Source organism: Diachasmimorpha longicaudata, chromosome 5, assembly GCF_034640455.1.
Source record: "Diachasmimorpha longicaudata isolate KC_UGA_2023 chromosome 5, iyDiaLong2, whole genome shotgun sequence".
NCBI lineage: Eukaryota > Metazoa > Arthropoda > Insecta > Hymenoptera > Braconidae > Diachasmimorpha > Diachasmimorpha longicaudata.
The window spans coordinates 9,301,745-9,327,740 of NC_087229.1; the positions used below are offsets into that span (position 1 = coordinate 9,301,745).

At 41.0% G+C, this 25,996-nt stretch overlaps 1 protein-coding gene across 3 annotated transcripts in view; it reads left to right on the top strand.

Annotated features, from left to right (window-relative positions):
* The first annotated feature begins 4,516 nt into the window (after window positions 1–4,516).
* LOC135162249 (uncharacterized) overlaps window positions 4,517–25,996 on the top strand; it is a 41,484-nt gene continuing 20,004 nt past the window's right edge. For 2 of the 3 annotated variants that reach the window (XM_064120485.1, XM_064120488.1), the window contains exons 1-3: window positions 4,517–5,065; window positions 6,977–7,332; window positions 9,011–9,253. In XM_064120485.1, the coding sequence (XP_063976555.1) occupies window positions 7,107–7,332; window positions 9,011–9,253 (469 nt within the window). In that variant the 5' untranslated portion in view covers window positions 4,517–5,065; window positions 6,977–7,106. The remainder of the gene's footprint in view (window positions 5,066–6,976; window positions 7,333–9,010; window positions 9,254–25,996) is intronic. The other variant, XM_064120486.1, reaches the window with a different exon arrangement.

A 25,996-nucleotide genomic window follows, 5' to 3' on the forward strand; every position in this document is an offset into this window, starting at 1 on the left:
ATTTTTGTTAAATATTTATTTCCTGGAGCCATGCGATATTCGTCTAGTTAGGGGTTCCAGGGAGAGATCAATGAGGGGATGGGATGGACAGAAAAGTCAGAGAATTTTCATGAAGAAGTTTCAGAAAAAAATCAACATTTTTTTAGGTCAATTTGTAGTTGATGCCCTGACTAACTCAGTGCACAATGCGAGTCAGAAGTGTAAAAAAATCTAATCACCCAGGTAGAATGTAACAAGCACCATCAATAGCTGATCGATTCCACAAACTCATCGGTCGTTTCAACATCATGGAACGAAACGAGGGTGATGCACTGACAGCGGCAAACTTATCGCTTGTACCCGGCAACAACAGATATTGCAAAGACTGTCGATGGCACACGCATCGGTGCCTCGTCACGCGGAAACAACGACAAAGCAATTTACGACTAGTACAGCAAGAGGATGCCTCCGAGTCACTCGTTCATGTACATGTGAAAGGTTTTAGGTTGTGTGCTATGGAGGAGTTGTATTCGCACACGACATTGTTCACGACTGAGGAGAAACTGGGAAAAGGAAATGCCGTGGGTCTGGGTGCACCTTGTCGTAAGGTTTTACGTCCTGGTGATCAGAGTGGCGATAGGGGAATTTGAAAGCTACTGCTTCTCATCTCTCAAACTCACGGGAAAATCACACTGCAATGGATGATTTTCGCTTCTGAAGTAGAGCATTGTGGGATCGAAGCAGCACTAGATGGACGATTTTATTTCTGATTGAATATTCCTCGAAAGAAACTTCACCTCAAACTCTATTTTGAAATAAGAGTGTTGAGGGGCTGCGTTAAAAATCACGTGATCGCGCTAAGGAATGCAGAATATATTATCAAATGGTGAATTAGAAATTGTGAAAAGCAAGTGGTTCAAAAGATTTCCAGAATAATTATGAGGACGTGCCAAGTAACATGTCTTATAAATCGTCTCTGCTCCTCCCAGTCATCTCTATCAGGCAAAACTCCTCACCAACGTTGACTAGCTTCAACTTGACACTCTGAAGTATATCCAAAGACTGCTACGTAAATGGCTTTCGCAGTTTCGAGGCGATTAAAAGTTGCTCAGTATCTGTCTGTTAGCGAGCGACAAATTTAACGAGAAACTGAAGCCGGAAAAAAAGAATGAGTTTTGATAGCGATGAGAGTTTCCATCGGAGGAACTAACCGGATGCGAAATGTATAACTTGGGGGATGAACTCTTCTCGTACCTGTATTCTACCCATCATTTTAATTCATCGTGAACTGTTCGAGGCTGATGAGTTGGGAAAGTTCCTCTCGGAAATTATTCAGCAGACCGATATAATTATGACAAATGAGGATTTTGCAGTTGTGTCCTTCGAATAATTGGATAATATTCATTTTTCATTCACATTCAACTTCAATTACGGGTGGGTGTGACGATGACTTGGTATGGGTTCGAGGTTGAGGGGTTTATCGCGTGAAAAATATTAATGATTTTTTTTTATACCTTGTTCCATATATTCTGGAATTGCACAGAGTGAAGAAAATCTTGAACATTTTGAAAAATACGTGGAAACAACAGTAGTAGACATTTCTACATTTTTTTCCAGGAAATTCTTCAGCGACATTCTGGAATTTTTTTCTTCACGCAGGAGAAAATTCATTTTCTCCTCAAGCAATTGGTTTTCAACGAGAGAACAATGGACCTCCTCTACCTCATCTCCAACACGTCTACCACGCCATAAATACTTCAAATAACGATGAACATTCGCCATGGAAGTGATATCGATGCTTTCCGAGGGAGAAAATCTTCGACAAAAGGTATGAACGTCGTTTTTTTTATTCATTATATCACTCATTCAATATGAATCACACAACTCAAGATCAATGAATTATTCATCGAATAAGCTCTCTCAAGAGTCTCCAAGACCGTTAACCTCTCCACCGTGCAATCGAATCAGTTCATTCAAACATTTCCTTTGAATCCCGTAAATAGGTTCATTGGGCCATTGTCGGTATTGAGAAGGGGGAATTCCAACCAGAGGGCATCAAAGCACCATTATTTCTCTCCGTCAACTTCGTAAATGTCTATAGTTCTATATCACTCTGAATAACACGTACATTTACTCAGGTAAACCTTCGTGAAACGACACAAGCACCACTTGACGGGAATGCTGTAAATACTTTTATCGGCTCTGTGTGGATTTCTCTGAGTGAAGAAGGTTAATGGGAGCTGGAGTTGAAGTATTTTGTGGTGAATTATACCGATCGATGATCTTGTATTCTATCCACATCAAAATCATTTATGTCTCAAGAACGAATCGCCCAGGCGGAGAGAAATTTTCGAAGTTTCCAAGAACTTAATGGCACCTCAACCACTTTCAATAATTAAATACAGTGTAACTGTACTTGAGGTCAGTGTATTTTATTATTTTCTGGTACCTGCATCCGAATGTTATTTTATTCTTACAAATTTATAACTCAAGAAGGGAGAAATGTATTTTATCTCTGAAGAGGGCTTGCACGTTCCAATACGGATGTTACCCCCGTAATTGCTTTCAAAAAATGTCTCCGAAGCGACGTCAATTCTCCCTGACTGCACCGGGAAAATTGCTACCATAAGCTCCGACTTCCGAGTTCCTTTCACACTTGGCTCATTATAACTCTAATAAATCCCACGAATCCCTCACGTTTCCCCGCGGTCACAAACGGGGAGAAATCTCGATAATTATTAAAACCAAACCGCGATCTTCAAAGCAAAAATATAGTAAATAGAAGGAAGTTCTTCATATCGTGTGAGAAAAATCTTGACGATGCGATTTTCGTGACAGCTCATCCGCACGAAAAAAAAAAGTAGAGGTAAAAATCCCGGAGAATTGAAGTACGTAACGAGAGGCAGTGGGAGTCGATGGTGGAAAATAGAGGAGTGTTAGACGTCGAAGGATAGGATATGCCAGGGTGTCGACAGGATCCCGTGAGGATCACCAGCGCTCGTGAGAGAGCCAAGCTTGGGGTCCCCCTTCTGGTTTGTACCATGATAAAACGACAAGAAAGGACGTATGGATGGTCGTTATCCGAATCTATATGTTCGACGCTTTTTTTTTGTCTCTTCATCCCGGCAATCCACGATGCCTAGTGTCTCTCAAGTCTTAGTGGTGAAAGCTACCTCTTTTATCACACCCTCCCTCCCGAGTTAATACCTCTCCGCGTCTGTTGGACTTTGGCGATATAAAAGTGATGATATCCGAAGAAACTTTTTACGGAATTTCAGAACGAAAGTCGTATCAACTCGGTGAAAACTCCTTTTGCTTCTGAATGGAAGGATTGGAATCGTTGAATTTCGAAATTTATGCTGGTGAGAAGGGTCGGTTGAAGTTACTGATTAGCATTTATTGAAATGATTTTATGACTGGCTGTAATAGCATTCTGATGTGTCTTGAAATGCAACAAAATTGCATTTCATATTTTATTCTTTTTTATTATTTCTATTTATTTACTGTGACCTAAAGAATATAGATGTGATATTTTTTTAGATGTCAGCTCCATTGATCTTATCAAGAAAAATTATCTCAGTATCTTATATCGTTATAATTTTCTAATTTTTAAATTTCTAATAAAAAAAACTCCCCGTTAATTCTTCAGATGAAACTTTCTCCCGGAAATTCCAAATGTTTTGTATACATTCACTTGGCAGAACACATCTCTCCCCCCGTCATACAGATGGAACATTAACTTGGTAGATTTGTCCAGATGGAGGGGATTTTACACTTTGAGAGTGTGATGATGAAGGAAAAAAATTGTCTTTTTCTTTATCTCAGAGAGGAGAAACCCAGGGGGTCACACGATGGGTCTTGAGTCCCTCTGGTTCATTTGAATATTTATCAGATTCCGAGTCTTTCCACTGTGCCAGGTCCATTGTTATCTCACTGTCAAGACTCGCACTTCTCGACTGCGCTCATCTCGAAACTTCGAGATTCGAATTATTTCAGGGGACAAGGGGTTGAGGTTTATTGGAAACTACTTATCTTTTTTTTCCTTTCGCCTGCGGTGAACTCCCCTCAAGGGGATACTCGGCGTTTGCATTTAGTGCGTGATTAAGAATATTTCAATATGTTGAAGAGTTTTTCTTGGATCGTTATTGAGAAAATTGGGATCAGGAGTTTAATAGCAGAAGACAAATGCAAAAATGAGACAACAGCTTTGGAGATTTTATACCTCAAATGTCCTGAACTTATGGCTAAACCGTTTAATTCACATTACGAGTTTTTCTATACTCGAAAAATGAATTAAATTTTCTGGAATTTTTATTTGTCTCCGTCCCCTAACTTTCAAATTCCGCTACAGAAGGAATTTTAAAATATGTCAAGAATCAACTAGGAAATTTTAAACACACGACTATATGTGTTCTTAAAATAAAAATGTCAGTTTGCCGCATGTCCCACGTCGAGGCGCTAGAGTGGCGCTTTAAATTTAGATTTCAAATATTCAGTCAACTCTACCTCAGTCTTCGCTGTATTCGCGGGAGACAAGTGTCTTGAATGCAGAAGCCGAGTAAAAAAAATCTTGAAAAGAATTTTAATTAAAGAAAATGATAAAAAAAAGTGGTTAAATGTGATGGAGAAATCTTAAACTTTGACGACGTGATGTGTTACACATTAGTGAAGCTCTTTAGTGATGAGATTGAGGCTCATTACGCTGGTTTTTAAAGCACGTCTTTTTGTGTTAAACCGGAAGGAGGTGTATTATAACGCGGTGAAAGAGACTAAACGAGGGGAGGAACGTTCGTGTCAGTGTGGTAGTTTGTGCGGAAAGTCCTTAAGGGAACTCTTTAATGTCCCAGTTAATCGATAAAGTCGGTCCACGCCATTATCCGGCAAAGACAGGGCCGAGTTAGTAGTAATAAAGACTGATACCGTGAGGCATCAGAGTGGAAGGGAAGAAACCTGCGTTAAACGCTTCTCACCGGCCGGAAACAGTTTCTCTTGCCATTTTGGAGTTCAGAACGATTCGTGTGAATTTAGTGGATATTATTATTTTACGCACAAGTGCGTATGTCACGTGGCCATTTGCCGGAGTATAGTAAGTCGTAGGATGTTTGTGCAGGCGTAGAGGGTGCCAAAGTGACATTTGGCGCCCTCGTCCTCTGGCAAAAAAGTCCCATTTATTGCCGCTCAATTTTTTTTAGAATATCAATAAGAAAATGGAAAGAAAAGAAATTTTTGATTCATCATTCCTATTTATCCATTATTCACTGCATATAGATCAAGCAGTTTCGATCCCTTGGATTCGAATTCTCACTTACCCTTCAAACACAACTTCCAACAACTGAGAAAATAGAGGGCTGTCACCGAGTCCGGATGAAAACAAACGACTCCGAGAGGTTTAATTGGACTTTGCGCCATTCGCTCATTCCATCCGGGCAAAGATTCTCCCTGTTATTCCTCCTTATCGAAGTACTCCGTCAGCTTTCTACTTTTTCTCTCCTCTCATTGACTACTTTTATTTTCCTTTGCCAAAGTGAAAGCATCGAATGAAAAATGCGGTCAATCAACGATCGAATCGACTCGTTTTTTTCCCCTTTACCGCTCTATCTTCTGGACTATCTGATGCTCTCCCACCATCAAATTAAATATGTGATTGAGACAAGATGGATGACAGATTGATAAAGGCTCCGGTTCGAGTGAATCATCAAGTCCAACCCAGCAATTTCCCCAAAATTTATCATCCTTCGCAGGGCACTAGCACCACGTGACTTGCAACCTCAGAAGTTGCTGCGAAGTACCATCAAATTTAATACAATTTATGCAGATTGAAGTTTAGATCTTGGAGAGTAGTGCCTCCTGTCATATCGTGGGCCTCTTTTCATACCGCCTCCACCATATTTCGCAGACGCTTGTGGTCGACACTGTGTGGTGTCGTCTATCTACCTTCCACCCATCATCATCCCCTTGTTTTCCACCACCAACACTCGTGCACTTTATACTTGAACCCTAACAATCTATGTATAACCGAGGCAAAACGCAGCCCCCGTAACTCATCAACTTGGCAAGTTCACGCGTGTTCCAGAATCTAATCTGTCGGCTTTCAAAGGCTCCAAGGGGTTCAACCCTTGTGCTCTAGGCACACACGAAACTTTGGGGAGGGGATTGGTTTACAAACATGTGTTTTTGGGGCACTCCATCGGGTTTCAATGGAGGACATTTTTCGAAGCCGATCAAGGAAAGTGCGACGTAAGTCTTCATCATTTCGCAGGCGAATATTCGGTGCCCTTCACAGGGCTGTGAGGGCAGATGTCCGGGACCATCTGGACTCCTTTTCCTCTACGAGTGACACAATTTTTCTCCTGCTTTTCGATCCGCGTACTTGGATCGATGCCCATTCTTCAAATCATCCCCCAGGAGCTTGTGATTTCAGTGATAAGAAATACTTTGTAATCGCTGCTTTATAATCCTGTGCAATCGATTATTCGGCATCTGCTCGAAATCAAAGCGCTGCCGTGGGATACGGATTTTAGAAGAGGCCTCACTGTCTCTGTCTTGCTCTTGGATCTGTCGACCCGGTGCATTCACCCTTGTTTTCGCCACAGCACCAAGAATAACTTGCGAGTGTGTGAGCCAGAGGCTCTGCCGAAGAAAACACTTTGGGTCATTATATCAACGATACTCAAAACATTGACATTTTCCATTTTATTCTGAGGTACGGGCGGAATTTAATATGCAGAGATACGACGAGGGGAACAGGTTTAACAAAGCGGTGGGTTTTGATGTGGGAAAGGCTTTTATTGCAGATTCCTTTCGCTATTGTGGCAAGACTGAAATCTCGTTTCAGTCGAGAAGTTGGAGATTAGTCATCTTGACTTCCGAGTTTTTCATGAATATCTCTGGATCTGGGGGTGGCTCATCTATTTTTATCGGGACATTTTTATCGAATTAAAAATTTTTCTATTTATACAAAATTACTACATCGTTTCTCTACCATTAATTTCACCAGAAGATGCAGGCACAGAAATAATTAATGAGTGACAGTGGCTTTCATCATAATGAATGGAAAACCAGGTTTTTACCAGTGAAACGAGAATGACGACATTCACCAGCAAATGGAAACAGTGAATTAATTGAAAATGTTCCGACTGGAGGTGCTCGGTGTTCTCCTGTTGTCGTGCACACAGATATTGACACAGCATCGTGAATATTATGTGCCTTTCAACCAGTATGGACATCAGAGGCACGGTCAAAATTGGGAGGGAACGAGAATGGCGAAGGAGATACGAGTTAAACAAGGAAGACTCAGGGGATACGTAGTGGAACCCACCGCTAATCCACAGCAGCTGGTCGATGTATTTCTCGGTGAGTCAGGCATGACTGAGTTTCGAGAATTGTCAACTTTAAAATTATATTTTTCTTACGAATTTTGAGAGCTTCCTGTGGCATTGACTGAATATGTCATGTGATAGAACGAGAAATATGTGAAATAAGTGGACTGTCATTATCATATGAAGAAAAACTCATCAGCAAAAATTGTGATTGCAAAAAAAATCAGAGATAGCCAAAAATCACTTGAAAATTTTATAAAATGTATTTTTGTTATGTCGTCGGTGCAGTTGAAAGAGAAAAAAATGAATCGATGGGGGCTTTTTTCATTTTTGGCAAATTGCCACTGCAATTCCCTTCCCCAACTTTCACTCAATTATTTTTAGTTCCCCAGTAAATCCCATCGCGGGTAAAAGATTTTACCGTGCGTAAATGCACGTGACAGTGTTCACCGGATTCACATAAGAAAACACAGAAGGGTCTCCAGCTTGTGCGTCAAAAACGAAAAGTGTCGCGGTTGCTGTGCGGCTGTGATTCTATTTTCGTTTCACAGTCCTGTACATTTGCCCCCTTCCTCAACCATAGACGTGTCTTTATAGTTCACTCTCGTGTCATGTGTACCATCTGCTTGGTGCATTTGCTTGTTTTCTCCGAGCGGCGAAATGCCTCCAGACGATTTTGTCACAAAAGCCAAGGCTGCTCTCGGCTATTTGAAAAATTCTCGAAAGAATTTTTTTACGAGGCTCCATTGATGGATTGTATTTATGGACGATATCCCTTTGCACAATCCTAGTCCCCACGATAATTTACTTAACCGATTGATTATCTCCCCAATTAAATTCAGAGTATTGAGACCCAGTTTCTCTTTATTCAAGTGGAAATGGAATTATAAATTGCAATTAATACTAGAAAAAGTGACTTATCAAATTACATGATTTACTGGAAGTGATGAATACCGAAGGCTTGAACCCCATTCGTTGTAATGCCCGACAAGTAGTTTCGCCTATCTTGTCACCGCATCTACTTTGTTCCTAATCCCTTTCTCGAGCGCCTGGCGTCAGCCCCACTACCCGACGTCTTATCGTTGCCCATTGTGCAGTAGATGTAAACACTGAACCTGTCTGAATAGAAGGTATTTTCGGAAATAAAAGTTTATTCCTTTGAACGCCCATTGCTCTCAAATAGGGTTTGTACAGACCCTCCGGAGAAAATTAGTACCAGAGTCACGAAACTTTGATTTAAATTTTCTATTTAAAAAAATACCTCGGTAATGATTCATAAAAATTAATTATGATGACCAGGAATGAGCAAGATTTGTTATAAAATTTGGACGATGATCTGCAAATTAGGCAGACGACACTCAATTTATTTATTCCTGATTGAAATAGAAAGTTATGAATCCACCGCTTGTCGTCAGAGAGCGCGACAATTGCTTCGAACAATCCCAGAAAAAGTACAAAGACAAACACATAAATTCATCTCCCTAGATGATGGATACGTCAGTCTCATCCTCTGGTGGAAATGCTTTGCATGTCGTATTGGTATTTCAGTTCAATTCCCTACGGCGTTTGGACGGCGTTTACTGCACTTGACCCAGAATACCGATCCCTTTCCATATGAAGCACAAGGGTGATGGCAGGGGGAAGCCCGAAGAAGGCAAACCCTTAGGGCGATATAATACATAATGTATACATGTATGAACCTGATGTTACAGGTGTACCTTACGCTGAACCGCCAGTGGGGCTCTTTAGATTCTCACCACCGCGTTCACCGCAGCCCTGGCGTGACGTCAGAATTGCTAAGGAATTTGCTCCTGTTTGCCCCCAAGTGCTGCCGGATCTTCGACTCGAAGTTATGCCCGGTAGACATGAGTACTTGGAGAGGCTTCTGCCATACTTGAAGAATCAGAGTGAGGATTGCTTGTATCTCAACGTTTATGCGCCACACCAGAGTGACGGTAAGTAGCTTTCAAATGTTGCAACAGTCAGAATCATAATTACTGAGAAATAAAATTGGAAAACAATAATATTTCTCGTAAAACTTACTCGTCCGTATGGTAAACTGGTATTTTCAGAATTTTCAGGGATGGAAATATCTAGTTTTATTAATTTTTTTAACGAGGTCTGGATTAAAAAAAAAATCTGATCAAAATGATTATATTGGAAAGATGAAATTTTGACATGTGACAGTATTTTTCGTTGACAAAGTTGGAATGAGAGTTACTTACCCTCGGGCATTGAGCCTGAGGGCTCAAAGGCTCACATGTAAGGACTCTTCTTCTCTTTCTGCCAACATCTTCCAACCAAACACAGCTGTTTGGCCGCACTTGGGAGGGAGAATATTCTAAACTTGTCTTCACGTCGTTATGCCTTCACCTTCTCTTTTGTTGCCAATCTATTCTGAAATTTCGTAACTTCTCTCTCAGTCTTCCTCAGCACTTCATGGCACTTCTCAAAGAATTTTCCCCTCAGCAAATTTTCCCCAACTGCCATCAGACCTTTGACTCGATGTGACGCCCGATACACACGTCTTCATTTCCAATTCTATACCCCATGTATTTCCAAACTTCGCAACTTCTCTCTCAATATTCAGTATCGTCCCATTGTATTCTTGTTGAAGAATATTCTGCTCAAAGAATCTCCCCCTCGTCTATCTCGAAAAGCCATCATTCTAGTTATCACCAGTATTTTTATTTTATCACACAATAAACCCCGTCCATACTTCCGACTGTCCACCGTTTGGGTCCCCCAAATGTCTATTTTATGGTTCATTCGACCAACTTTTCATGGAAAACTTGTAAACTAAGAATAATAATTGAGGAATAAAAACAAATGCTCGGGTGAATTTTATCGTACTCCTGATAAGGATTTTCACAAGCGTTTATGTATCCATGAGTAGATGATAATTTCGAATGAATACGATAAGTTTTCGTACCTAATGGACTTTAGGTTAAAATGGAAGCTGGAGTTTAAGGGTATGCTGGTGGGTGAAGGGAGGGGGGAGGGTGAGGGAGGAGAAGACTTAAGGAGCTGGGCGGTGGAAGTTGCGATTATCGTGAGCTTCTCGTTGAACGAGTTTTCGAAAGCATTTGAGAAACTTAAGCACCGGAGTGTTGGCCCATTCTCGGGGAAGATACAGGGGGAGGATTTTGGATGGGTGAAATTTTTGTTGGTGGTAGTCCACACGCCCATTACGACAAGTGCCACTAGAACAAGAAGGCAATGGAAAGTTTTAAATGTTTTGAGGGAATTGGAAAGTCAAAAGGTTTGATAGTGGGTCAATTTGATTTGGCTCGATTAATTAGGGGCTTTTTGGCTGGAAATGGTGGAGTGATCGTCCAGGTATTTTACATGTGTTTAATTAACGCGGAAGCGATGTGTTTATTTTTACGAGACGAGGGAATTCATTGAAAATATTGAGTAAAATAAGTTGTCGAGATTCAACGTGCATTTGCGACGAAAGGAAAGGGCTGATGAGGGTCATCCACCTCCGGGGATGGGCCTCAACATCTTGACTAAGATGGACGGATTGATAGTCTATATTTAGAACCATCTTGTACCATGCACACCTGTTTGACAGAGCTTTGACAGGAGATTATTTCTAGCCCTGTCTCCACGTCTTTATGTCTCAAATTCTAGTTGTGTTGTCAATGCCTTTTCAAATATCGTGACTTCTGTCTTAATATTTGCCGACTCTGTATTGTACTTCTCTCAAACCCCAACACTAACTGCCATCAAAACCGCTACAACATCCATCGAACCGTTAACTCGAGGACGGCTAAATTATCTCACAAATTAATTGCCCAAGCACGCAGACGCTTCCGAAAACTCCGATATAATGACTAATACCAGACTCGTTAACTCCTCTAAAACTAATTCCCTCAAATTCCTGATAAAGTCATATTTCTATCGTAAACTTGGACTCCTGCAGTTAAACTTTTCGAGATAAAATATCCTGGCTTACATCGGCCTCTGGTGAAATACAACGATTGGATCGATCGATTTTATCCTTCTCTCCAACTCTTTAAGCTTCAGTTGGAGTAAAAAAAATTCATATCCGCCGGCCATTGGCAATAATGCCAGACGTACAGATTTCCGGAGTCCGTACCACCCCAATACATTCCCACGCACATCGACGAGTTTGAAAAAATCTTCCAAACACTCCTCAAAGAGACTCTACCCTGCATTTCCCTCCAGTGAATTTTTTCATTGTCCATAAAGTCTTTCTCATCTTTATCAGCGCAAAAATTCTCTAACCTAAAATGAAATTTGATCAACCATTAGCTTTTATGAAGTATCACGATAGAAATGGGGGAACGATGGCTCATGATCCAGTTTTATTCAACGGTAGGATAATTTCTATCGAAAATTCCTCTCTGTGGGGGGGCGGTCATCGCACGATGGCGTGAAAAAAAATGTTAAATTGAAAAAGAAAAATGCAACATGACGCAACGGTTTGTGGATGCCAACCGTTGACCAGTAGCTCGTTGTCGATTCTCGTCACACGGCCGAAAATCGCTGGGGGATTCCATAACATCCACCCGAGCTGCCTAGCCGGTTATATTCCAACCAGTTTTTTTCATCCAACCCCTGTACTCCACGTATTCTGGCTGTCTCACTTGGTTACACTTTTATTCGTCACTCAGTTCCTCTTCCACTCGCCCATTGCCCCCCCCCCCCTCACCATCCACCACTTCTGAATTCAATTCGCGCCACGCGCTTGGAGAACGTGACGTACAGCTCTATCAAAGCCATGGAGTACGTATCTCATTTCCCTGTTGAGCAAATGCTATGTTTAATTCAGCTCTTATTTTTTCGTTCTAGTTTCCCTTTCAATTTCTGCGAGGAAAATAATGAGTTTATTGGGGATGGGGGCGGAGCTGGCTGCCAGAGAAATTTCCTGATCTTGGATGCTGGGAGGGTGGGAAAATGTTTCTGGGGTTGAGATGTAATTTTCTATGGAAATATCTTGAGGGAAATAGACAGCTTATTAATTCACTTTTTCATCAGCTCTTTTGCTTCCGAGTGGAAGTCTTGTGGTTGGACGATTTTTCGATTTTATAATTTCGATGGCAACGGGTGGAACATATAGACGAAAATTATAATTTGCCAGTCGTAATCTAGGGTCAAAGCCAGTAGTGAGAAAGAAATTTCTGTTGCCAGTTGTATAGACTCGCCCCGAACTAAAGGAACACAAATATTTGGAGGGGAAATGCGAAAATGTTTTTGTAATTAATGAGAATCCTTGGAATTTTTCCTGCGTGAATATGTTTCGTGGTGTTTTTTCCGTCATGAAAATTGGAATTTAGGCTTCTTAAAAGGATATTTTACGGTCAAATAAAAACGCAGCTTACACCCAAACAAAGCGCCTTTTACGGCTTGCTAAGCGTCTCTCACGCTTAAGAAATCGTAAATTACGATCTTAATAGAAACGTATTTTACGATTTACTTATTCGCAATTTACAAAAAAAAACATCGCACTTTACGGGTGGAATAGCTTTTTTTCTTCGTCGTTGAATGCAGATAAGTGAACATAAAAAATGAGAAAAATCATTGTCATCCTCGAACGTGAAATTGTAACCTATAACCGTAATTTGCGAGGGAAAAATCGTAAATTACCCCCATGTCACCGTAACCTGCGGCGATTTTGCGAGTAATTTACGAGTACTAAATTATAAATAACGGTTAGATAATGGTAAATTACGGTTATTTAGAGAATAATTTACGCTTCCACGTCAAACCTTCAGAAGTGAAAGCGTAAAAGACCTTTTGGAGTTAATTTACGTTGAAGGTTGTCTGTGTGCACTTGTTTAACTAGTTTCGCATTGAATTATCTCCGGATAAAGAAGTTGAGATGCCGTGAAATACCGAGGGCAGGTCAAATGTATGCGCCCTTCCCCAGGATTGCCGTCGTGAATGAAGAATACTTCAATGACTTTTTATAGCGCCCTGAAAATTCAGTGCCAGCAATAAAAAAAAGTTCATACAACAGTGACGACTCGCTTTGAATTCACGAGCCAACTGTCAAATCTCATGGATTTTTATACCAATAACTCTAACGCTTACTCCAACGTATGAGCCCTTGGGCCTTGCTGCGCAACTGATCTGGTGCAAGAGAGTTTGATCGGCGTCGATAGATTCTTCGCGTGAATATATCCTAGGCAGTCCTTTGTACCAGGTGTTCCGGAGTGCCCTTCCCAGAGAGGAGTGAATATACCTCAAATATAACAGGATCGAGGGGACTGGTGGGTGGGGCCGGTGGATTGTGTTCTTCCATCCGTGGCCCTTCAGAATCGAATCGCCCATGAAATATTGCATTCGCCTTATTCAATCGATTCCGGTCTTATTCGATATTTCATGACTGAATAATGCGCAAATCTGTGAGAGATATTGTCAATAAAAGTTTTGAATAGCTGTATTCAATATTTTTTCCCCAATTTTATTTACGGCATCGTAATAGAAATTTTTTTCTGGGCGGAGACGCCCTGAGGCTTCAAAGGTTGTGGTAGATGACTACACCTATCGGGGGCTCTTGGTACACTGATAAAAACAATGTTCTTGCGGAAGTACGTCTTGCTTTTATCAAGAAACTCAGGGCTATACAATTTTTAAGAGCGTAATATCTTGCGCTCGGGAAAAAAAAATTTCACAACGAAATTTTTGACTTGTCCTACACGAAGGGAATTTTGTGGTAGAAATTATTCTGTCATTTTACAAAGCTCTATCATGAGTCAGTATTTTCTGTGAAATTTTCCTTAACCCCATTTCGCTTCAGAATTCCGAAAAAAATCCGTAATTTTTATTGATCATTCAATTTCGGTAGCATCCGGTGAGCGACAGGGGTATCAGTTGTCCTATCTGTCGTCTAATAAAGATGAATTCAAATCCTGATTCTTCCTCCGATAAAAAACGACATCTCAAATCCTATCATCATGAAATTTCGACAACTAGATCCAGTAAAACATCGCTAGACCGGTGTCAAAATATTTCAATCGACTATAGTTCTACATAACGATCGGATCATCGTTTACCCCCGGCTGAATATCCCATTGCACAAATGTCGATCCTGACTCCCCTCCACCAGTACCTGCTGCATGCAGAGAGTATTCCCTCGGTGCTCTTCAATTTAAACCGTCGATGCAGTTAGTTTAATCAAGATTAAATCTCCTCCTCTTTTCTGAACAAAAAAAAACCATCCAGTCAAGCTCTGATTGCATTGTAAATAATTTGGACAGTGAAAATATTGGACGTGAGCAGAGATTAAAAAATATTCAATTGACAGGTGAACGAAGAAAAATAGAAATAAAATATAAATTACATTCAGTATAAGAGAATTTGAAATCCTGTCTGTGCAAGAGACGTGAGAAAATGTCCAATGGAATTGGGTTTGTTACTGGCCAAGAAGAAAACTGCATCGATTTTCTCTCCACCCGCATGGATGTATACCCGTATCGCATATACCTCCTTGACTACTCGTCTGTCGAGAGCTTTTTTTTTTTTTAACCGAAGAAAATAGCCCGAGTAACGTTTTTCCAGCTTAGAGTTACGTCTCTTGCGTGCCAACGTGTCGATCGCATTGTTACGCCATTCTTCCTCGCTTCAAAATGTTTTTGTATGGAATTGACGTATATTCACGGTATTTTAGTCGTGAACGATATAACTCGGGTATTTATATTCCTTTCCGTTCCCGTATTCTCATCCTTCCGGCTTATCTCTTACCAATCGTTTTTATTGCCATTTTATTTGAGTACTTCCAATGAAAAGAGTGGATCGAACGTAATTTGGATTTATGGAGGAGTTCAATCTGAGTTCAATGTGCTCAAGTTTTTTTTTTCAAGAGTTTCATAAGACGGTTTCCAGTCTGATATTCTTAGAAAATTGGTTAGAGTTGCAATATTTCTGAGAATTTTCCTGGGGAATAAAGTTTTGGATTTCCGAGGGTAAAGAGTAGTGATTTCGAAATGAACAGTTTCGTGCTTTCGACTGGGAAAAATAGTTCTTAGGAAAATATTTACGTTCTGCGGGAGAATATTCGTTAAAGTAGAAGAGACGAGCTTTCGAAAACTTAAGTGATCTGATAGACAACAATTATATGTCTTTCATTAGAAATATCATGAACAAAATCAATATACTTTTGAAAATTCTCCTGCGTAGAAAGCACGAGAAATTAATCGTATCCTCACCGGAAATCAATTGGCCTTATGAATCCCGCGGAAAAGTGGAGTGAAAGCTCGAACAAAGGGGAAAAAAAAACTAAAAACTACAGTAATCCTGCACCCTCAAGGGGAAGTACTGTCTCCCAGTGAGATAAGTCTTCCAGTACCCTCTGTCCCTCGCCCCCCAATCGCTCACCCTCAGCCCTCTTCTCTCACCTTCCAACCCGAGGTACGAGAAATCGAGAGAGACGGAGGACGCGCCCACATCCTCGCACAAGTCCAAACTCTTCGAGGAGACAAAGTTTCTCCTGAATCTCATCCACCCTCCGTACCACCCCTCGCAAAAGAGCTATGCCCTATCCACCCCTCATATAACGATAAACTTCTCCGGCGACTTCTAAAGAGAACAGAGGAAGAAAGATAGCAACGAATATCCCTCTCCCCCTCTCCCTCCCACCCTACCAAGACACTTTAAAGAATAAGAATGAAAGTAAAATAAAAAGAAAAATCTGGGAATAAAATGAATAGGCAAATGTGAATTCAACGCCGGTACCTCTCCTCTCCCCTCTCCAGTGGTAAAGAGAAGCCCTGACAAAAAAAAAATTGAGGACAAATGGTGAGAGAAAAAAATTTTGAAGGGAGAAAAAAAAAGCGGAACCTTGAGCTTTAACTTATACTCCCGCTATAGATAAAATTTGTCTAATGGTTCGAAGCTCACGGCGTGTGCGAGAGCGGTTTGCCTCCGACGCTTCTTTTCTCTCCTCTCTATATCCTTCTACTTCGTTTTATCATCCCCCTCGGTCCCGCTTCTTCTCACCGACCTCGTACTCTTCATCCTCTCATTTTAGCCTCGGGCTTTTCAACCCAGCAACCAGCAAAACCCTCTTTCTCTCATTTTCCTCCTTTCCGTCTTGTTCTTTACGTATATTTTTTGTACTTTTTGGTCTTCTCATTCGTTCCTTTTTCCTCTAAACTTCATCCCCACTCTCCCTCTCCCCCTCACCCCCCCTCTACCCTTTGGCTTTTTGCAGTGGTGTGGCAAAGGAGTTTGAAAGAACTTCTTAAAATAAACGGCTCTTGCAGGCCGACGAGTGCGCTTGCATTATACTCTCAGCCATTTCGATATATGTACACAGGAACATGAATTCCTTATGTGTTCGGAGGGTGAGAGGGTAAATGGAGGGCTGGGATACAATGGGAATGACTTTTTTATCGGGGGGTTTTACAGTTTTTGATGGCGTAATTGGGGGGAAGGGAAGGAGAAGGGCCGGGGGGGGGTCTATTCATTGTAGAGTGAGCTCAAGGATTTTGTTGGAATGAAATGGTTTGTTAGAGGGGTCTCTGTGGGCTGATTCGTTTGCTTTGCGAGATGTGCCGGGAAATATTGCTGGGCTATTCTGTGAAATGGATGGAAATTAACTATCAATTATACGAGATTAGTTTGGGAGGATAAGGGAAGTTCGGGACTTTTAAAGACAGAACATAGGGGTTCGGGTAACTCGGGGAACTCTGAAAGTGGAAAATGTATCTGAGTCGGTATTCTGATCGGCCCACCCTCAGGTATTGATCAGGATTTGATGTCAGAATTTGATGAGGTGTGTAGAGCTTCCAGGATGGACTCGGATGACGACGGCCCAGAATTCGAACGAACCCGGAAAAATACCCCTCAAGCGAAATTAATTGAAGTTTCGATAGCAGAAAACATTTACCTCCCCATGCAAACGTACTCCACCAGAATATCACTCACGAGGGTAGTTTCAACAATGCCATGTGTTTCTGTTTACTTTCCTCGCGTACATTTCGAGACAAAGGATATATTTCGAGTAGCGAAGCCCAAGGATCTGTACTCATGGGTTTTTAATGAGGTAAAATGGAACGGACGACTAGTACCGGTAAGTGAATTTGATGGTAGACAATGGAACTCTTGATTAGGCGAGGTACCACAGAATATAACGATGACCCCGTGATTCTACCCATTGGAAATTGGTCTGAGGGACTGAAGTTAGGGATATTGTCTCGTTCTAACCCTTATACTTTGGTAGTTGTACGATCCAGAATGCTTTCGACTCTCTCGTTTCACCGATTCGTATCGATTCTCAATACTACTGTGGCCGGACCGAAATACGTGGATATACAGTGGACATCGTAATCACACCGAGTAGGGGAGAGTACCTCTTCAGTGGGGGGGAAAAAATCGGCAAAAAATTGCAATGAAAAAGATTTTTTTTTTCACCGATCGAGTCTGAAAATAAATCTTTCACCACAAAAAAATACAGCAGACGGTTACTTTGGGTATTTTCATCAATTTCAGATAGTGGCTCGGAGAATCGAATATTCGGTTTTTGATAAAATGAAAAAATTGAGGAAAAAAAAATTTTCAGGCGTTTTGCGGTCCACAATTGATCGCGTCAGGTCGAGCGATGGTTCGCCTTCGGATTCGGTATCGCAAACCGATGCTTCAGAATGTAAACATAACATTCGTAAGTGGAGCTTTCATCTGTTCAAACGTAAAGCTCTCAACTCAGCCATCTCTTTTTGTTTATAATACTAGATGAAAGAGAATACTGCGGGAAAATCGCGATCCTGGACATACAATGCCGGTAGTTTTGGGGTGAAAATAGAGGAGGTACGAGCTGCTTTACAAATCGATGGAATATACACGAACGATCCAATACCGCTTTACAAGACACTTCTGGTCACTTAATATGTAAACCCGGTCTCAGCCGTAGAACACGAAGTGACTCCCTATCTAATCTACTCCACCGCACGTTATTATATGAATCCATGAGGAGCCCAAGGCCAGTCATCCCATAACACACTGGCTTCGTCCGAGATATAACCAATGGATTTTCACTCTCATCATTATGTTAGTCTCGAAGCGCACTTCGCAAGTCCCTTTTCGCACCGATATTACCTGTGGGTGACTGCACCTGCTTGTGTCTAGTGGCTTTGGATTCCGGAATGAGGACACATATCCCTCTGAAAGACGTGTTCCACCTACATGCATAACTGAGTTCCCAGCAATGTTGTGTTTATTCTCGGAACGTGTGTTTATACATTATGACAGAATATCTTTGAAGATGTGAGCGAATCCTGGGGGTACGCGATCCTTGTGTGTGTTGAGTAAGTAAAACATGGAGTTTGTCTTTGTGCTTTATCATTTGCGAATGGTATTTTAAAGAAAACAAAATTTAATTGGTATTTACTGACTAATCAAATACATAAGGACACATATCGCGAAACGTAACAAGATCGAAAATTTTAATCGAGAAATTTCCTCTAATTGAAAAAAAATTATTTGGCGCGGTGCGTTCAATCTCCTTAATACACGGTCATCATCAGATTTGACCTTCAGTATTCCGCCCCTCCACCAACGAGAATCAACACCTCTTCCAATAAATAACCACAACCTTTTTCTCTCACTGCTTGGCCCCGTCTCCAACTTTCGGTTGAACTTCGAATCTCAAATCCAGAACTCAGATCTGGAATACCGGAAATGGTTTTCTCGGAAAAGTTTTCCAGCACGTTTTCAACAGTCCGCACTTCTCCATCCCCTCACACAACCCCCCTCTCGCCACTCTGCACATGTCTGTCTGTGGAGTCAGTTGAAAACCACGTGGGTTGCTTATTGGCTTTGGCGATTTTTCTCAATTTAATTTACGTGTTTTCTTTTTTGCGACTGTCTTCCCTGATTTCGAACTCTCTGCATCACGTATCTCTGTGAACTTTACTCACTTTCACGTCCTGATACTAGTGTTACAGGGTGTGCCGTTAAAAGGGATGAAAAAAGTTATTTAAGATTCAAGTTTGTTGGGTTTAGTTTCACCGATGAATTGGTGGAAAAATTGGTCACTTTAATTTTTATCCAGTCGTTTCATTTGGAGTCATCGATTTCACTTGCATGAGGACTAATTCTCTGATTTATAACCCAGACCGTCCTCGTTCAAGTCCAGTGGAGACCTGCAGATGAATACGGGGCGGTGACCTCGTGAATCTTCCAGAAGAAGTGGAGATAGTACAGTGCGAGTGGGATAAAAATTGTGAGAATCCATTCTGAGTGAGTGAGAGAGATGAAATGCCGTTGTAAATGGAGGGAGTGGAAAAAAAGTGAAAGGGAGGTGGGGGATACGTTATCGTTTACAAATTGTGGCCATTCGATACAAATCGTCGGTTACGGGCTGTTGCACACAGTGGGTGACATAGCATCGATTCCATTCGCGCTACTGGAAATTCATGGGTTGTCTGGAAATACTCCTTGAGAATACATTCGGTTTACCACTTTCACCGTAGTGTGATTACTCCTCTTATCTACATTTCCTAGTTCATGGAGGGCTTCATTTACGGTCCACTTTGGAATACGAAATTTACATTTCTCCACATGTTAAGCCAGAATGGACTGGCCTTAACTCGTTAAACATCAGTTTAATTTATTCAACTGCTGGCAATTTTCATCAGGGAAATTATTTATTTTTAAAAATCCATTAGTTGTTCCTCGGCTTTGACAGAATTCCAATACCAAAGCTCCATGCAATGCGACAGAACGTCAAAAATACATTAAGACTCTCCTTAACCACAGACAAGGTGTCATACACGAAAAGACAGAAATTCCAAAAATAATTTTTCTACGCAAACCAGTTCCACTCCTAAAATTCCACCGAACTTGATATTCCCATAACCTACCCCAGCGTTTCCCCCGAAAAACTTATAAAAAGAAATGATGAAGAAGTTGAAACGAATTGAGGGATAATTATCCCAATACCTCATTCCCTGAATTTGGCAATAGATTTAGTTCACTTCTACTTTACCCCATTGAAAAACTTATTCGGCAAACTAGAAGAGGTGGAAAAAGTTTTCGGTGGTAGTGACGATAAATCGCTAGGATTAATTCCAGTTCGGTAGGTGGATCGCCAGCTAAGTGGTAAATTTAACAGAACCACTGCTGAAGAAAGAGAATGTAGGGAGCAAGGGCGATAGGGAGAACTGTTTGAACACACAAAAGAAAGAAATGCTGGTGGTGGCAGCGGGTGAGGTGAAAAAAGGTGGAGGGTAGTGGTAACTCTCTTTCCCTGTTGAGAGAGTTTCTCTACGCCGATGGAATTTTCACCCTGACGTTCGACGTCGACGTAGGAGTGACTGACATTTCAACAAGGGTCAAGTAGCTGGGTGGGGCTATTCTCCGTTTGCTTGTCCCATGAAAACTTTGGGAAACGAAATTCAGAGAACGTGGACAGGTTACCCATGTCAAAGGATGAATGTTGGAATATTTGACTAATTAAATTAAAGGGGATGAACGGATAAATTCACCTTTATCCTGTTTCTAACCCTGGCGATAATCCCGTGGAGGAGAATGTGCGGCTGCCAGCACCTGACCCAATTCCGATTGACGATTCCTCGTAGAGATCACGATAGGCAGGTCACAAAGATGACCTGTTTTGCTCGCCAATCCTGATTTCTAAGGAATCACCGGGAGAATATGGCGTTGAAAGTTATTATATGAGTGCGCAGTTAATTCAGAGGTGATGGCATTTTCCCCATATATTTTCCATTTTCACTGATTCAGATGGATAACAGGATGCGCAAAATAACATACCTTCATCATGATCATATTCCCGCGGGCTTAAAACAGTTAGTAACTTTGTAGAGAATAGATTTTCCAAACTTTCGCATACGACCCTTATTTGGTCGGCTGACCAAGCTGAAAGGGGTTCACGTCCCACCGAGTTAGCTTAGGATTGTCGTTACTAACGCAAATGAAACTTGGAACGATAAGTTACAGCTACCGCCCCTCTTCTCTCCCTGACCCCCTCCATCCCCTCCCATCGCGGCCCACTCTATCCAGGGTTACTTAAGGCAGAAGTAGTGTCAGCACAAACTTCCATTTGAGCAACAGACTATGAACTATACCTTTAACTCCACTCACTGAGCTTTACAGCCATTTATACAGATTCCCATTCTCCCTCACTGGACTTTTCCTTACTTTCTAATGAATATAAATATCTCACTGCAGTATCAACAGAGAGGTTGCATAAATGTTTTTCACTTCTTTCAGGCAACTTTGCTCGAGGTTATTATTGCATTACGGAGGAGTTCTTACTCAAACGAGATGCTTTCCGGGTTTTTATGGGGGACTTGAGGGTTGCTCATGTTGCGGAGGAAATTCGTCCCACTAAGACACTCTTCGAAGAGATTCCCATTTACTTTCGAACATCGGAGAGTAACTCCTTCATGCGATCAAAAGATGGAGGACCAGTTGATGAGACATTATTCATACTTTAATATTTAACTCCACGACTTTTCGAATTACTCAAAGTCCCATGAAGCTTTCTCATAAAGTAGGAAAACCTCTACTGGAGGATTCATCTCCTATTGCGGAGCATTCAGCGTTTGGCGGGGTCAAAGGGAAAAGGCTTTCGGTTGTTCCAGCAATCGAATTCGATTCCTTTCCCTGGAATCAGCGTTTGGTGTTTGCAAGTAATTCGAATTACACGCTACGACGATCAGCCATTGACTGTATATTGATGGATTATATCTTCAGCTCTAGTCCCTTCTCCGTTGGACTTTTCCTCACTTTCTAATGAATATAAATGTTTGACTACTGCATGAGCCGAGGGCTTGCACAGGGATTTTTTATTTCTTTCTGATAACTTTGCGCGCGATTGTTATGGTGTTACGGACGAGTTCTCACACAAAGGATATGCCTTCCGAGTTTTCACGAGGACTTAAGGGCTGCCGAGTAAATTCCTCTCACTAAAACAGTCATCGGAGGATAACTGTTTAATGTTATCAAGAGAGGGAAATAGGTTGATCAGATATACCCCGTCCTCGTCCTTTAATATTCGACTAAACGTCTTTCAGGATTAGTAAGTTTCTCGGAGCTTTCTCGTAAAATAGGAAAACCTTCAGTGAAGGATTTATCACAAGATGTTCAGCTATTCGGTGGGGTCAAAGAACGAGACAATTTCGTACTTCCAACAGTCGTATACAATCTCTTCTCCCCGAAGTCAGCGTTGTGGTTTAACAACTAATCGAATTACACGGTACAACGGTCAGAAACTGGCTGTATACACCCCCATTGCCCCTGAATCGTTAAGCAGAATTCAATTTGTGTCTAATTTACAACGAGAATATCTTCAAAGTTATCACGATTTGCCTTCACGAGGACTCATTTATCATTCATTAGGACAAATTATGTTGCCAAGTTTATATCAGCGTATATGTGCTGGAAGTAATCTCGAACTTTGGTGGATAAACTTCCCCGGCGAGGGCACCAGTGAATCTTCTAATGAGGAATGGATTTCTGAATCATTGAGTTGTTGTCATTGGCAACGAATTCTACTTGACGAGTAGTACATTTGTCTACCCGAGGACAACGGAATCCTTATGGTCTTTTGAATTTCGGAGATGTCACAGCTGGTCGGATACAGCCTGAACTGTCTTTCGGACTGAAATACTCGTCATTGCTGTAATCCACATTAGCTAATTGGTTCGAGCGGTAATAGCTGCAGGAGGGAAAGGGATGCCTCGGAGGAGCTGAAAGTCATGGAAATTGAGAAGCGGCCGAAGTTTGAATTGGCTGCCGACTGGCAGACTCCGACTATTCACCTTCTGCGTCCCTTCCCCCCATTTTCTCCTCGGCTTGTCCCAACGGAATGCTGCCTGAGTCAGCTGATGAGATTGCAGGGATTGAACGTAATTATCTAAAAAATTTCACAGGCCTTCGGCGGATTATTGCATCGGGCTGATGATAATTGTGAATTACCAGCAATTTCCTTTAGCCTCATAGTAAAATCGAACATTGGAGTTGCACAAACCTTCACATGATTTTTAAAAATATTTTTAATATTATAAATTTTCTGGGTATCCACAAGTGTCTGGTCTCGAGAAGATGTGTGTAAACCAGATGTAGCTTTATGCCTCTTTTTTTATAGAATTAAATTTGAATATCATATTAGAATTAGTTTATATGCACGTAGAGTCATCAAATGAAAATGGAATTCAATACGAAATATATATTAGTCAGTGGCTGCCGAAAATGATATGATTCTACTGGGAAACGAATCGAATTCGGCGAGAGATTTAACCCCTCCACCTCCCACCGCCTGAAAATCAATGGATACAATAGCAAGCTTGCAAGCTTGCACGTACCTAGCACACCATCAGCCAGTAATCGTGTTTTCATATTTTACGATGAAACGAAAGTTGCGCTTACAGCTTGAGCTCTCCTGGGTACCATACATGCACAGCATATCCACTGTCTTGACATGTATGATACAGCATGGCTCGCATTCATTTCCACATACTGCCAACCTCAAGCATATTCGAAATATATTTCATAACTCGAGAAGAGTGAATTCACCATTCGTCGAGAGCTTCGGGGTTGAATTGAATTTTTTAACAGTAAAAAATTTTATATTTATTTCATATTCATTATGTGAAACTGTCACGAAACTCGACAATTGTATACATGAGATTACTCCACTTTCCACTTTGTTTTATAAACATTGAACATGTACTGTAGTGAGTGCAAACGGCGAGGGATATACAACATTTTGCACACGTGTGCGTCGGGAATATACACTGTGGACTCTTGGGTGGGGATTCGGGTGAATTCCCATGCATAATGCATTCTTCGGCAATTCCATCCTCTGCTTCATACTCGGTTCCCCTTTCCTTTCTCATCCTCTCCTCCAGCCTCTGCTCCTCTGTCTCTCTCGGTGCGCTTTTTCTACTTGAGGCAGACAACAATTCTGGGTGGCCTGTATTGTTAAAAAAAAACAAATAATATTGTTAACGTGACACACCAGAGAAACTATCATTTCGGTTTTCCTACCATTGGTTCATATTGTGCCTGTGCTTCGGTTCGACATTTCAAAATTGTAGATGTGATTCTAGAGGTGATTGTTGTGACTGGTTCCTGGGAAAACTTGGATTTCAATACGTGTTTTGAATATAAAGAATTCAATTTTGCGGTTTTTCCGAGGGGAGGAGGACGGCATTGTCTTTCGACATTGCATTTTTTTATAAAACATGGAAATATGAGGAAAAATATTTCGAATATTACGAGTCACATTTTTTGAAAACTAAAATAAAATACATATTCATATGTTCAGTAGAGTTAATTTTTATTTGACATTGTGAATGAGTAATTTTTAATTATGAAAGCAGCTAGTGAACAGGGATTTTATTGTTTTTTATATTTTACAACACATTCGTTTTATATTCATACATGAATTTTCCGATTCCATTTTGCCTGCGGTGGGTATGAATTATGATATAATCAGGCATTTCCGGACAAATTCAGCTCTTAGATAATGGAGGAATTATTTTAATGGCCATGTGCACATCCATGTTTATGAGAGAATAAATAGCTTTCATTCTTCTATGCACCTCCCACACTCCCACGTATCCTTCGCCATTCCCCTATATTTTCCTTTTCAACGTTCACTTGTAACTGCGTTTACACTGTCGTATTACCTGGAAATTGCGTTGAATTCAGTTGAAACGAAAAAAAATCCCCAACTCCAGCGACGTGGATATGTTTCGTTTGTTACAGGCGAGGAGGTAATGGAAGTTGAAAACAGTAAAACGCTAATAGCTCGTTATTCTGTATACTTTTGCCCCGAAGCCCAGGCACTTTCGAGAATAATATTCCAGTTGGGATTTTCGGAAGATAATTCCTCCCATAATGAGCTGGTTATTTTTCTGTCGTGGAAGGGTTGTAAGAAGTACAATGGAGGGGATTATGATTTTCATCATTATTCATATTCTTCTTCGTTATCTTTGGACTGCGATTATACTCCCAAGTTCTTCAATAGTATTGAAGACTGAGGATTATTAAAGGAGTTTTAACCACCCAAATAGAGGATTAGCATATTTCTCGATGGATGATTTACATGTTTTATATAGGGGCTAAAAATGTTCATTAAATTATTCACAGAAACGAAATTTAATTTCAAAATTTTTCTATTTAATTGCTAATTCGTCCAAGGACAGAACCCATCATCATGAATTCATTAATTTCATGATGTGGTTCTTCGAGACGAATTTTATCAGATTTTTTCTCACATCCTATAGCAGCTATATTTTTTAAATAAATTTCTTCCCCATCAGGATCTATCAGGAATTAACCTCTGATATGGTACCTCTCGTAGTCTCATTCGCGAATATTTCTCGTTCCGCAGACAGTTCAGTAATTTTTTCCTCAATATTTTTCGAAAAAAAATTTGGAATTTTCAACTTCGTGTACCTCCCGAGTGCTCTCAATACAGCTAGAATGTCGGAACAATGGTGGGTTCATTCGTCGGTGACCGGGTCAGACTCGCCCTGGTAAAACCGAAGCTTTCCATAGACTACGATGGAGGGGAGAGGCTTGTCGCTGACCTACGTGAGCCTGTAGGGGTATGAATGTTGCATGTGCCGCCACTCAGCAGATTGCTGTACTAAAGTATACCGAGATATGCCCAATGCAGCAGTACTCCTCAGGCCGGGATAGACGTATTTCCGGTATATGTATACGGGTTTGAGAAAAAAAAAAGAACGATCTAA